This window comes from Panulirus ornatus, chromosome 1, assembly GCF_036320965.1.
Source record: "Panulirus ornatus isolate Po-2019 chromosome 1, ASM3632096v1, whole genome shotgun sequence".
Taxonomy (NCBI): Eukaryota; Metazoa; Arthropoda; class Malacostraca; order Decapoda; family Palinuridae; genus Panulirus; species Panulirus ornatus.
The window spans coordinates 68382341-68397998 of record NC_092224.1 but is presented as its reverse complement, the minus strand read 5'-3'; the positions used below and the strand labels follow the sequence as shown (position 1 = coordinate 68397998).

Here is a 15658-nt window from a genome sequence, read left to right as displayed (position 1 = left end):
ACCACATCACTCTAATTTACTCTTTCCCATGAGCACTTTACACCCTCCTGCATGTTCAGGCCCCAGTCACTCAAAACATCTTTCACTCCATCCTATCCTTGGTTTTTTCCACTCCTTCCCTTCACCTCCAGTATGTATACTCTTAGTCACCCTTTCCTCACTCTCCTATCCTTATGTCCAAACCATTTCAGGTATATCATTCATATTCTTCTCAATAACACACCTGTTTCTTACCATATGATCTTTTACCTGATCTACCCTCCTCACACCACATATTGTCCTCAAACATTTCATTTTCAACACTCACCCATTTTGTACTTTGTCATCTAGGGTCCACACCGCATACAGATAGAGTTGTGTGGAGAAGGGTGGATGTGCTGGAAATGAAATGTTTGAGGACAATATGTGGTGTGAGGTGGTTTGATTGAGTAAGTAATGAAAGGGTAAGAGAGATGTGTGGTAATAAAAAGAGTGTGGTTGAGAGAGCAAAAGAGGGTGTTTTGAAATGGTTTGGTCACATGGAGAGAATGAGTGAGGAAAGATTGACAAAGAGGATATATGTGTCAGAGGTGGAGGAAACGAGGAGAAGTGGGAGACTTGATTGGAGGTGGAAAGATAGAGTGAAAAAGATTTTGAGTGATCGGGGCCTGAACATGCAGGAGGGTGAAAGTCGTGTAAGGAATAGAGTGAATTGGAACGATGTGGTATATCGGGGTCGACGTGCTGTCAATGGATTGAACCAGGGCATGTGAAGTGTTGGGGTGAACCATGGAAAGTTTTGTGGGGCCTGGATATGGAAAGGGAGCTGTGGTTTCGAGTGCATTATACATGACAGGTAGAGATTGAGTGTGAACGAATGTGGCCTTTGTTGTCTTTTCCTAGCGCTACCTCATGCACATGCGAGGGGAGGGGGTTGTCATTTCATGTGTGGCGGGGTGGCGATGAGAATGAATAAGGGCAGATGGTATGAATTATGTACATGTGTATATATGTATATGTCTGTGTGTGTATATGTATGTATATGTTGAGATGTATAGGCAGGTATATGTACATGTGTGGACGTGTATGTATATACATGTGTATGTGGGTGGGTTGGGCCATTCTTTCGTATGTTTCTTTGTGCCGCCTCGCTAATGCGGGAGACAGCGACAAAGTATAATAGAACATATATATATATATATATATTATTTTTTATTTATTTTGCTTTGTTGCTGTCTCCCGCGTTTGCGAGGTAGCGCAAGGAAACAGACGAAAGAAAATGGCCCAACCCACCCCCATACACAATGTACACACACACACGCAAATATATATATACCTATACATCCCAATGTACACATATATATACACACACAGACACATACATATATACCCATGCACACAATTCACACTGTCTGCCCCTATTCATTCCCATCGCCACCTCGCCACACATGGAATACCATCCCCCTCCCCCCTCATGTGTGTGAGGTAGCACTAGGAAAAGACAACAAAGGCCCCATTCGTTCACACTCAGTCTCCAGTTGTCACGCAATAATGCCCGAAACCACAGCTCCCTTTCCACATCCAGGCCCCACACAACTTTCCATGGTTTACCCCAGACGCTTCACATGCCCTGATTCAATCCACTGACAGCACGTCAACCCCGGTATACCACATCGATCCAATTCACTCTATTCCTTGCCCTCCTTTCACCCTCCTGCATGTTCAGGCCCCGATCACACAAAATCTTTTTCACTCCATCTTTCCACCTCCAATTTGGTCTCCCACTTCTCCTCGTTCCCTCCACCTCCGACACATATATCCTCTTGGTCAATCTTTCCTCACTCATTCTCTCCATGTGCCCAAACCATTTCAAAACACCCTCTTCTGCTCTCTCATCCACGCTTTTTTTATTTCCACACATCTCTCTTACCCTTACATTACTTACTCGATCAAACCACCTCACACCATACATTGTCCTCAAACATCTCATTTCCAGCACATCCACCCTCCTGCGCACAACTCTATCCATAGCCCACGCCTCGCAACCATACAACATTTTTGGAACCACTATTCCTTCAAACATACCCATTTTTGCTTTCCGAGATAATGTTCTCGACTTCCACACATTCTTCAAGGCTCCCAGGATTTTCGCCCCCTCCCCCACCCTATGATTCACTTCTGCTTCCATGGTTCCATCTGCTGCCAGATCCACTCCCAGATATCTAAAACACTTTACTTCCTCCAGTTTTTCTCCATTCAAACTCACCTCCCAATTGACTTGACCCTCAACCCTACTGTACCTAATAACCTTGCTCTAATTCACATTTACTCTTAACTTTCTTCTTTCACCCACTTTATCAAACTCAGTCACCAGCTTCTGCAGTTTCTCACATGAATCAGCCACCAGCGCTGTATCATCAGCGAACAACAACTGACTCACTTCCCAAGCTCTCTCATCCACAACAGACTTCATACTTGCCCCTCTTTCCAAAACTCTTGCATTCACCTCCCTAACAACCCCATCCATAAACAAATTATGTTATTATTATTATTATTATCATTATCATTATACTTAGTTGCTGTCTTGCACATTAGCAAGGTAGTGCGAGGAAACAAACGAAAGAAAGGCCCAACCCACCCACATACACATTGTATATACATAAATGCCCACACACACACATATACATACCTATACATTTCAATGTATACATACATATCCATGCACAGACATAGCATACATACACATGTATATATCCATACTTGCTGCCTTCATCCATTCCTGTCACCACCCCACCACACATGAAATGGCACCCCCATCCCCCCATGTGCGCACAAGGTAGCGCTAGGAAAAGACAACAAAGGCCACATTTGTTCACACTCAGTCTCAAACTGTCATGTGTAATGCACCAAAACCACAGCTCCCTTTCCACATCCAGGCCCCACATCTGACCCTTTTTATCCTTATGAGGGTCCTGCAACATCAGGAAGCCTACCATGTCCAAATATAATGTGTTTTTGTCTATGTGCAAAAAATGCAGTGCAACCGAGTTTTAGATGCACTCTGTCTTCTCTATTGTAGTTGCATTGTTAGTTGGAACGGTCTTAGGATAAGTTGAAATGGTTTTTGTAGAAGTGGTAGAATGTGACTCATGTTTTTCTGAGAGGTGGTTGCAGAGGTTTAGAGTTGAAGACTTGAGTTGGAAGGAAGTTTATTTAGTGCTTGTCAGGTCATTTCAGTGTGCATGTGTTTTTTAATCGTTAGGTTTGCTAGGAGTAGAGTGGTATCTTTGAGTAGAGGAGTAGAGTTTTTGTTTCTACTTGGTGGTTGATGGTTAGTTTGTGATTGTTTTTGTTGGGAGTTTCCTCGTGCTGTTGCAGAGAATTGAGTGCAATTCCTGCTGAAGTGGGATTGTGTTGGGAGGGTCTTTGAGAATTTGTTGTTGCTGTGCAGCCACTGATTTTTCTGAGTGTTCTGTTTTGTGTGGTTTGCAGCTTTGTTATATTTCCTCTTGGGAGGGAGATGGACCAGACAGTTGAGGCAGAATGTAGTGTGGAGTAGATAAATTTTTTGTTGATTATCCTAAATGATTACTTTCTTATCCAAATTAAACTTTGGTGTCTTTTATAAAGTGGGAGTGATTGTCTGCTCAAGGTGACTGGAGAATGTGAACCAGATGCATGTCATCTGGGGTTAAGAGAGTGACTGAAAACTTCTGTGGAAATTCAGACATTCTATTTTGGGTGAACCATTGTTTCAGTTGTGTACTGTACTGCTGCATTTTTGTGTTACTTGTCAGGGTGTTATGATGTGATTGTGAGGTCATTTGCACAAATATATGAGATAATTTGCCTGAGGTAGTGGTGTAAGAAGAAATTGAAGATGGTTGGTGAATGAACTGAGCTTGATTCTCAGATATTATAGAAGATAGAACTTTTTATAATCAAAACGTTTTCATGTCACTGAATCTGATTATCTTCCTCAACAGTTTGTGACATATCTTGAATAAGATGTAAAAATGTTAAAGTACTTCATGGTATTCCTGTTTTTAAAAACAGATTTCTAGATTTATTACACTTTCAGTAACTTTTAACGTAATCCAAATTTGACATTGTTCATTATACTTTTAATTACATTAGTAGATAATGATTTTAAGCAATATTACATCACCACAGTGGCGACAGTAGGGCCCATATGGACATGGATCTCAAGGCATTAGATTTGGCAGCAGAGAGTATTCGGCAAAGAGGATCAGACAACCCTTCCCCTGACTCCCCGTCCAGCTCATCCATACAGCCCAAGCCACAGTCTCACTCCCAACCTGTCAGTCCTGCTAAGGTGTCAGGGGAACCTAGCAAGATTTTGTCATTACCTGAGCCTCAGAATGACTGTAACATTGAAAAAGTAAGAAATGATAATTCTTTCTGTTAGATAGATCTTACTTTATGAGGAATGATTTTTGCAGATTTAGATTTTTTCTGTCTCTTTAGAAAACTTTTGTAGAAAGCCAGTGTCTGTTCTAAAGCCATATGCTCAAAGTCCTGCATGAAAATTTAGCATACTGAACTATTGATAGGTATTACAGGTTCATACATGTAATGAATTGTATGAATGGGAAGTAAAAGGATTTTTTGAGCTTATTTAGAAATTTTGAATGTGGTAGTATGTAATAAACTTGTTAAACGAGTTGCAGTGTTGGACCAAAGAGCTAGCTCTTGTAAACATGTCCATCAGAGGTCTGCTTAATATGATAGAGATAACTCTTTAGCGAACCAAATGATAAAGAAAATAACAGGATTTTTCATCTTTTTGTTATATTTATGAGAAAAAGATTTGCAACCTGGTAAGTTGGTAGCTTCTTAGATACAGTTAAGACGACGAGATGTTGAATTTTTCTCTGAAGTGCTCTGTTTATTTATAATGCTGAGTTTTTTATTCCTAATTTCTTGAAAGCATTCTGTATTGTTTTTGCACCTGTAATCCTTAATGTATGCTGAGAATACTTGTCTTAATGGAATAACTTGGGGAAAGATGGTCCATTAAAAGATGATTTGTGTTTCTGCATAAATTTCTGGTCAGTTATCCTTAGGAGCAGCGTAAACTTCTGGTCAGTTATCCTTAGGAGGGTGTAGTGGCAGCCAAAGCAGCGTTCAGTTTCACTCTGGTTAAAAACATCCTCCTCTTCCAAATAATCAGAGAACCTGAACACCTCCTTAGCAGTCTCATCATCAGTGACTTTATGGTATCCAGGCAGGTCAGCTGGACTTTTTCCACCTCCACATTTTTCCTAGCTTCATTGAGGACTCGGAGTCTGATTTCTATTCTGGTTACAGGAGCACCTCCCCTCAGCTATGTTAAAGGATGTCCACAGGGACAATCTAAGGAATCAGCCCAGATGGAAACTGCATCCTTGATGCTAAAGTTTTATTAGGTTTTGCAGGGTCTGTTTGGCTCTGCCTTTCTCCTCCTCAGGGCTGGCACTGAACAACTGACACTGGTCCAAATGCATCCTCCCGTAGAATCTTGTTGCAGGTATGATGCTTCATACTCTGGCATTATCATAACTTATGAGGTTAGATGCTGTGACTGTGGTAAGGTATTGAAAATTGGGAAGAATCTGGAGTGTCCAAGTCTTGCCCAGCCTTCTTATGGTGACCTCATTATTACAACCTCAGGATTGGAACAAAAGGAAGAGGCTTGCTTAACTCTGTCAGGGCATTAGTAGTTTTTAAAACAAACACTTGAGATGTGCTTTTTTTTTTTTTTTTTTTTTTTTTTTTGATCAGTCTGAGAGCCCCACATGCCAGTAGGAAACACTGAGTTGGAGTTGCCCTTTGCCAGTGGTTTGTCAAGATTGAGGCACTAAATGCTAAGAAATGGCATGGCACTGAAGACCACCAGTCATGCTAGGGAATAAAAGGGATGTGCAATTAAGGGTAATGGCTCTGTATATAAATGGGATGACTGTTAAGACTAAAAGGAGGGAGATTGTAGAGAAATTTAAGTTATAATTTGGATGTACAGGGGATTTGGGGAAATCCATATCCATAGCCAGGGTGTATGGAGTAAAAATGGAAATAGTAAATGCAAGTTGTGAAAGGGCGTTGAAGGAGGAGTGATGTGGATGGGTATGAATGAAAATTATTAGGGAAGAGGGAAAGGAGGTTGTGCAATTGTGCTGTCACTAAGAGTATGGGAGGGTGTTACAGAGCATGGATGGAATGCATCAAGAATAGCATGGGGTAAAGGAAAGATTGTAATTGTGAAATTTGCATGGGTATGTGTATATGTGCTTGTGAATATGTAGACTGTATGAGGTAAGGATGAAATGAGGCGTTTCTGGGGAATTTTGAATAACTGTATAAATGGTTTTGAGAAGAGAAAGATGGTTGTAATGGGTAATATTAATGCAAATGTGGGAAGTGATAAAATTGGTGTGATGGTTGGTAAATGGGGAGTGCCTGGAGTGAATGAGAATGGAAGTTATCTTTTGAATGTTTGTTCTTAGAGAAGTTTATTCCTTGCAAACACCTTTTTCAGCACAAGATGATCCTCAGGTATGTGGATGAGAAACAGTGGAAGAGAAGACAAGGGTTTGATTGACTATATGGTAGTGGATGAAAGGTTAAGAAAGGCTATGCTTTATGCTAGAGTTTTGAGAGGATTCTTTGTTATGACCATTTTGCAGTTCCTGTGGAGTTGAGGACCAGGGAGAAAAGGAAGTCTTTTTTAAAGAAGAATCAAGAGGTAAAAGAGTTGGCAAGCAAGAAGGTGAATCAGAAAGAATGCAAGGAGTATGAAAGAAGGGTGACTGAAGGTTTAGATGGAAGTGCGGTAAATGTCGGGATGCAGTCATGTGTGAATGAAGTGTTTAAAATTTTAAGAGAAAGACTGTTAAAGATTGTAGAATTAGAAGTTGGATACAAGGTCAAGAGATATAAGAATTAAATGGGAAATGCATGGTGGATGGATGAGATTAGAAATGCTGTGGAAATTCAGCAAAGGAGGAGAGAAGAATATAAGATGTACATGTGTTTTGTCAAGAAGCTGTTAGAGGCAAGTATAAAAAAAGTAGGTGAAGATTTTGGAAGAAAGTTGAATGGAAAGTTTATGGATGATAAGAAATTGTACTGGAAGGTGAAAAAGGAAAGAGTTGGATGTAAGAGTCAAAATGTATTGTGAGAAGTAAAGATGGGGAGTTGTTGAATCAAAAGGAGGAAGTAGAAGGAAGATGGAAAGAGTATTTTCAAGGACTGATGAATGTTGGAGAAGATGAGCCAGAAGTTGCTATATGCATGGGTTTGGAGGATGGAATGAAAAGGATGCTAGTGTAGTGGCCTATAGCAAGAGGGGAGGTAAGAAGGGCCATAATGAGATTGAAGGTTGAAAAGGCACCTGGACTGGATGGGATTACAGTTGAAATGTAGAAGTATGGAGAGAAAATGTGATAGAGTGGATGCATTTGATATGTAATTTAGAATGGAAAGAGAAGGTTATGCCTGGTGCTTGGGTGAAAGTTTTTATTGTTCTTTTATTCAAAGGAAAAGGTGCTTAGGATGTATGTAGCAATTACAAGGGGATAACTCTGTTAAGCATAACAGGAAAAGTGTATGCAAGAGTGTTGATTGATTGGGTGATGGAGGTGGTGATGGTGGCAATGAGCCAGATGTGTAGATCACATTTTTGTGAAGATGACTGTGGAAAAGTATCGAGGCCCCTCTCATTCCTTACACTGCATATTCTGTCCATTCTCCAAGACTCTCGCATTTTCCTTCCTCTCCATCCCACCCACAAACAAATTAAGCAACCATGGTGACATCACACTCCTGCCACAGACCAACCTTCATTTATAACCATTCACTCTCCTCTCTTCCTACTCGTACACATGCCTAACATCCTTGATAAAAACTTCTTCCACCATATACTTGTAAGACTTTCCGCAAGGCATATCTGTCAGCCTTATCATATGCTTTATCCAGATCCATAAATGCCACATACAGATCCATGTACTCTAAGTAGTTCTCATATTCATTATTTGAAGCAAATACCTGATGCACACATCCTCTTCCAATTCTGAAACCTTACTGCTCCTCCCCAATCTGTTGCTATGTACATACCTTCACCCTTTCAATCATTACCCCCCCATACAACCTATAGGTACTCTTAACAAACTTACACCTCTATAATTTGAACACTCACCTTTATTCCCATTGCCTTTATACAGTGGCACTTTTCATGCATTCCACCAATCCTTAGACACCTCACTGTGATCTATACATTCATTGAAAATCCTTACTAAATAGTCAAGAATGCAATCAACCCCTTTATAAATTCAACTGTGATACCATCCACTTTGCAACATTTCATCATATGTAAGGCTTTCACCACCACCTTCTCTTTTCACCAAACCACTCTCCATGACCCTCACGCTTTGCATGCATGCCATCCCGAGCCAGACACTGTAAATTTGCACCCGATCATCAAACACATTCAACAATCCTTCAGAATACTCACTTCATCACTGCCTGTTACCACTTCTTTTGCCCCTTTCACCAATATTCCTATTTGTTCCCTTTGGTTTTTGCACATTAACCTCCTTCCAAAACACCTTTTTATCCTCCGTAAAGTTTACTGATACTTACCAACCATATTCTCATTTGCCATCGTTTTCAACTCCTGCACCTTCCTCATGACTTCGTGCAACTTCCTCTCTTACATCTCCCAATCATTTCCGTTCCTTCCTTGTAATTTCTGCCCAAATGCTATACTTCTTCATTCCACCACTCACTACCCTTTTTAATCTGCTTACCTCCCACTTTTCACATGCCACATGCATCTCTTGCACAAACCATCTTTGTTTCCCTAAATACAAGCTATTGACCATATCCATTTTTAATACTGAATACCCTATTCCCTCAGTTATATCCTTAACTGATATCCAGCTGGATTTGGTTGCTGTAGCTGCAAGATGTTGAAATTATCCAAAAATAAATTCAGACCCAATAATGAGTGACATTCACTGTAGTGGCAGAAAGCAAGTGAAGCCTGGATGGGAGGACTATAATCATCTGTACCAAGCAGCAGTGTTGTCAACTTTTGAAGTGGCTTGAGATTTCATGAAGCATAAAGACAGGTTTAAGATTTGCTAGATAAATTCACTTTCATACTGATTATTACAGTATGCCTTTGCACTGGGAGATATCAGAATTTTTTCTGTTGGTTGAATGCTGGTGTGAAAAGTTTTTCCTTTATTGTATAAGTTTAGAGAGAAAGAGAATAATGCCATTAAACAAATTTTTTTTCTTACATGATAATATCTTTACAGGTGGAAGAAATTATAGGAGATTGCTCCATCTGCCTGGAATGCCCTGTATCTATCATTTTTCAACCTTGTGGACATTGTGTCACATGTGAGGACTGCTCTAGTCGAGTGAAAAAATGCTTCCAGTGTCATGCTGTTGTCATATCGAAAATTACAAAAGGTAAAATTGATAGGTTGCATTTTCTGTTTGGTTTTAGAATACCCATATCTAGCAGTTCTTTCCTGTCCATGAGTTCTCTTCTTTCAACTTTTCACTTTCAAATAAGTTACACTCATCATTTGTTTGTCCTACCTGAATGGCTTTACCACATTTTTGTTTATATGTGTATGTATTTACTATCTTTAAATGTCTACTTAACTGTGCTTGATGTATCAAGTGCATACTTTCTTTTACATTATTCCTATATATCCATAAATTATCCCAAAGATTCTACAGTGAACAAAGGTAGGCTTCCATGCTAATGATAGCTGTTCTTTGGTTTTCACTTTGCACTCTATTTTTTTGTTTGTTAATCAATTAGCAAGACTCTGCTGTATGTATAGCCCAGGTTAAGATGCTTGAGAACTGGCAGAATGTATGTTAGTGCCCTTAAATAAAAGCACGGGAGCTTGAATTATGGAGGTAAAAGTCTGTTGAGTACACTTGGTAATGTGTACAGAATAATGGTGACCCACCTGCACTTGAATTCCTATAACAAAATTTTGTCGTGGTGGCATTGTGCTCGCTACTTGACTTGTATGTTGGCGAGTGACATTTCTTAACTCTCTCTTTCTCTCTCCACACACACACATGCAGACACTCACATCTTACCTCGCCTGTTGTATTATGGTATTTTCTTCCAGCAGCTACTCCTCTTCCAGTTATCTGTTCTTGTTGGTGACATGTACTAACTGATTGAGCAGGAACAATGTGGCTTCAGAAGTGCAAGAGTTTGTGTGATAGGCATTTACTTAAAATTATTGTTTGAGGAAAACTAACAGAATGAGAGGGATATATACCCAGATTATCTAGTAATAGTAGTAGCAGTAGTTAGTTGCAAAAGTGCTGGGATAGCAGAATATAAAAATTATGAAAATATAGAGGAACAGAGTGCTTCTTATATATTCTTTCTTGTATGACTCTGCTGCCATTGAGAGGGAGGGCTCAGGTAGTAAAGTAATGGCCACTCCGACAACCTCTGCAAATTTAAGGTATACTCCTATTCCCAATAACTTTGACTTGGCACATTGTAAAAGACAAATTTTTCACTGTCTCCAGAATACATAAAGGCTTTCCCTTGTCTTCTATTTTTCCCTTTCATAATCCTTTCTGTATTTCAATCATGGCCTGTGGACTTTTGTCTGTGATGGAGCCTCCAACGGGAAAAAAAAGGACTTGAAGAAAATGCATGATGCAGAAGAGTTTTTATTGGAAGCGTAAAGCATGTGTGCTTGAAGGAATGGACTAGGATGAGTTCTTCCAAGTCAAGGTGGGCCTGCATCAAGGGTATGTAATGTCACCATGGTTGTCTAATCTGTTTGTGGATGGGACTCTACCTGCTTGAGTTTGCACTGAGTTAAAAGTGGCATGTGTAAGAATAGGAAGAGGAGAGTGAACGGTTCCAAGAGGGGATTTGTCTGTGGCATGGGGTGGTGAGGGAGGTAAATGCATGAGAGGGGTGAGTGTTCAGTCAGTAGGGGATGAGAGTGCTTATGAAGCAAGTCAGTTGTTTTTTGCTGATGATACAGCACTAGTGGCAGATTCGAGCAAGAAACTGGAGAAATTGGTGACTGAGTTTCAAAGGGACAGGTTAGTTGGGGGTGTTTGAATGGAGAAAAATTGGAAGAAGTGAAGTGTTTTAGATACCTGGGAGTGGACATGGCAGGAAATGAAACCATGGATGCGGAAGTGAGTTGTAGGATGGAAATGAGTTATAGAACAAAGGTTCTGCGAGCACTGAAGAATATGTGGAAAGAGGGATCGTTATCTGGCAGTGCAAAAATTGGTATTAGAGGTTTATTGGTCCCAGCGATGTTGCATGGGTGTGAGGCATGGGCTTTGGACGAGGATGCGTGTGGAGGAGGGTGAATGTGTTAGAAATCAAATGTTTAAGGACAATATATGATGAGGTGGTTTGATAGAGTAATTGAAGAAAAGATAAGAGAGAGCTGTGGTAATAAAAAGAGTGTGGTTAACAGAGCTGAAGACGATGTGCTGAATTGGTTTGAACATATGGAGAAAATGAGCAAGGAAAGACTGATAAAAAGGATATATGTGTAAGGATTGAAGGGAACAAGGAGAATGGGGCACCAAACTGAAGATGGAAGAAAGGAATGAAAAAGATTTTGAGTGATCAGAGAGTGAGCATTCAAGAGGGTGAAAGGCATGAACAGTTTGGTATACAAGGGTTTATGTGCTGTCAGTGGTCTGAACCAGGGCATGTGGAGCATGGTTTTTTTGGCATTACACATGACTGCTAGAGAATGGATGTGGGCAGATATGGCCTTTGTTCACCTGTTCTTAGTGCTGCATCTAACACAGGAAACCATGATCAAGTATGGAAAAAGACAGTGAAGGAACAATTTGGATGGTACTGAAGAAGTAAAACACTCACTTGTTAGAGTTGCTAAAGTACTTATAATAAGGAATTTCAACTATAAAGAGATATACTGGGAATTTGAATTCTCATGGTGATAGGGAGTCATGGAGACAAGTTTTTAGTGTATATACAGGAAAATTCCCAATACGTATATATATGTATATATATCAGGTAACACACAAGGTAAGGCTTCTATTCCAGTAGGACTGTGGATAAATGTAGATTCTTAAACAGCACATAAATCATGTAATCTCATATAATCTAACTTTTTTATACCTGCTTCAGTGTGGCAGTATCAGAAACGAGCAATATGCTATTTGCACACAACCAATCTCCATCTTTCAAGTGTAATGTAATAAAACCACTGATTACCACCCACAGATGAGCCTCACAGACTTTTCCATAGTTTACCTCACTGTATCATATGTTTTGATCCAGCCCATTGACAGAATATCACCCCATATATCACTAAATAATTCTATCAAATGCCTGCCTCTTACCCTTCTTGATGTTCAGGTACTTGATATCCTAAAGTTTTCTTTGCTTTATCCTTTCATCTCCTCTTCCTTCCTCCACTTAGATCCTCTTTGTCAGTTGGTCTTCACTCATACTTTCCCTATGCCTGAATCATTTCAGCACACCCTAATCAGGCCTCTCAGTCACACTAGGCCATTTCATTATTAATCAACCTGCCCCATGCCACACATCATCTTCAGTGTTTAAAGTCCTGTACAGTGAAAGCCGTTCAAGGAATAGAGTGAATTGGAACGATGTGGTATACTGGGGTCGACGTGCTTTCAGTGGATTGAACCAGGGCATGTGAAGCGTCTGGGGTAAACCATGGATGTGGAAAGGGAGCTGTGGTTTCGGTGCATTATTACATGACAGCTAGAGACTGAATGTGAATGAATGGGGCCTTTGTTGTCTTTTCCTAGTGCTATCTCGCACACATGAGGGGGGAGGGGGTTGTTATTCCATGTGTGGCGAGGTGGCAATGGGAATAAATAAAGGCAGACAATATGAATTATGTACATGTGTATATATGTATATGTCTGTGTGTGTATATATATGTATACATTGAGATGTATAGGTATGTATATTTGCGTGTGTGGACGTGTATGTATATACATGTGTATGTGGGTGGGTTGGGCCATTCTTTCGTCTGTTTCCTTGCGCTACCTTGCTAACGCGGGAGACAGCGACAAAGCAAAATAAAATATATAAATAAATATATATATATCCCTGGGGATAGGGGAGAAAGAATACTTCCCACGTATTCCCTGCGTGTCGTAGAAGGTGACTAAAAGGAGAGGAAGCAGGTGGCTGGAAATCCTCCTCTCTTTTTTTTTTAATTTTCCAAAAGAAGGAACAGAGAAGGGGGCCAGGTGAGGATATTCCCTCAAAGGCCCAGTCCTTTGTTGTTAATGCTACCTCACTGACCCGGGAAATGGGGAATAGTATGAACATGCTGATATATATATATATATATATATATATATATATATATATATATATATCAGCATGTTCATACATATACCTAGGCATATACTTTTTTTTTCTTTTAAACTATTCGCCATTTCCCGCGTTAGCGAGGTAGCGCTAAGAACAGAGGACTGGGCCTTTTTTGGAATATCCTCACCGGGCCCCATCTGTTCCTTCTTTTGGAAAATTTAAAAAAAAAACGAGAGGGGAGGATTTCCAGCCCCCCGCTCCCTCAACCTAGGCATATACACTTGTACATATTCATACTTGCTTGCCTTCATCCATTCCAGTCACTACCCCACCACACAGGAAATAGCATCGCTACTCCACCCTTCAGCGAGGTAGTGCCAGGGAAAAACAGACAAAAAGGCCACATTTGTTCACACTCAGTCTAGCTGTCATATGTAATGCAATGAAACCACAGTTCCCTATCCCCATCCAGGCCCCACAGACCCTTCTATGGTTTACCCCAGACGCTTCTCATGCCCTGTTTCAGTCCATTGCTCAGCACACCACACTGCTCCAACCCACTCTATTCCCCACCCTCCTGCATGTCTAGAACCCGATTGCTCAAAATCCCATTTACTCCATCCTTCAACCCCCAATCTTATCTCCCGCTTCTCCTCACCTCTGATATGCATATCCTCTTTGTCAACCTTTACCCACTCGCTCCCTCCACATATCTAAACCACCTCACACCATGTACTGTCCCCAAACATTTCACTTCCAACAAATCCACCCTCCTCTGCACCCCATGCCTCGCAACCATATGACATTGTTGGAACTACTATTCCTTCAAACATACCCACTTCTGCTCTCTGAGACTCCATTCTCTCCTTCCACACCCTTCATCATGTGGAGGGAGAGAACGTTATATCAGCGAGGAGAAGTGGGTATGTTTGAAGGAACAGAAGTTCCAACAATGTTACATGGTTGTAAGGCATGGGCTATAGATGGGGTTGTGCGGAGGAGGGTGGATGTGTTGTAATTAAATGAGTACATGACTATATTGTACTAGATACATTTTCTTTTTGAATTCATACTGCTTATATATATATATCCATAAATTTCAGATGGGAGAACAGTGTCAAGTAAGTCAAGGCAACCTTCAGCTGAGAGACTGCGATATTTGGAGACCAAAATTGCAGAAATTGAGGAGGCTCATTGTTGTAGCATATGTATGGAACGTCGACGCAATGTGGCATTTTTGTGTGGACATGGAGCTTGTGTTATATGTGCTGATACACTTAAGACATGTCACATGTGTCGTAAGCCAATCTCTAAAAAGATTAATTTATACTGATTTCAGATCAATATGAGGCACAGTGGAAATATACATATTCAGTATTTATCAGTGAAACAATATCATAGAGGTAAAACTCAAATGTTTCACTTTTGGACAATAGTGATCTTTCTGTCAAGCGATGGGGGTCACTATAAATATGTTTTGTGTAGTTGTCATTTTGGACCAGTCAGTATCTCTTAATAGTCAGACGTGGTCATACTCACTACTTTTTAAATCCAAATATTTTTTGTAGTTTTATGAGTAGGAGCTCGTGCAGTGCAGTTGATAGTGAGTATGAATGAAAAAAATGGTGCTAGAACATTTTCTGTGAACAAGATGTATATAATATTTATAAGCACTTTGTGACAGCAATGACCATTGAAGTATTAAATTGCAAAGAAAGCAAATTTATGCTAATGACTTGTATGTTAATGTGGTCATAGGCATCATGTGACGCTTGTGTTGGGACAGTATAATATTTATATTCATGTGTTATGCAGATCACAGAGGAAAGACATAAAGATTAGTATTACTTATTGTTTGTTGTCATCACTGTAAGACTGTAGTGTGCAGCTATCCATCATGTACATATACTTCAGGCCAAGAGATGGATGTGCAACTCCTGCAATGAAGACTTTTGTGTTCTTTTTGTGTATTCAATTGTTTTAGTTTTTCTCTGAAAGCTTTGAGGAAATTATTTTCATGAAATCATGTTCTCAACAATTAAACAATAAAGATGTAAAAATGGCATTGTTACAGTTGGGTGTACCTTCTCATGTATGAAGTTGGGGATTTCCTGTTATTAAAACTGTTGTAAAGACATCAGGATATTTGGATGAGTTAGAAGCCCAGTTTCTTCAGGTGTTTCCATCCAATATATTTTTGTATGGTTTAGACATAGAAAGTAACTATTAATTCTTTTAGATGATTTGTAGGTGTAACATAAAAAAACATTTTAACAGGCATGTGTTCGAATTCAGTTGCAAAGTTTATATATGCTAGACTTTTGTAAA

The 15658-nt window shown here is 40.0% G+C and overlaps 1 protein-coding gene across 1 annotated transcript in view; it reads left to right on the top strand.

Annotated features, from left to right (window-relative positions):
- The window catches only part of mib2 (mind bomb 2), a 330213-nt gene extending 314820 nt beyond the window's left edge, over positions 1 to 15393 (top strand). Inside the window, exons 14-16 of the mRNA XM_071663617.1 lie at positions 4153 to 4381; positions 9303 to 9459; positions 14434 to 15393. Of these exons, the coding sequence (XP_071519718.1) occupies positions 4153 to 4381; positions 9303 to 9459; positions 14434 to 14663 (616 nt within the window). The 3' untranslated portion in view covers positions 14664 to 15393. The remainder of the gene's footprint in view (positions 1 to 4152; positions 4382 to 9302; positions 9460 to 14433) is intronic.
- The last annotated feature ends 265 nt before the right edge of the window (positions 15394 to 15658 follow it).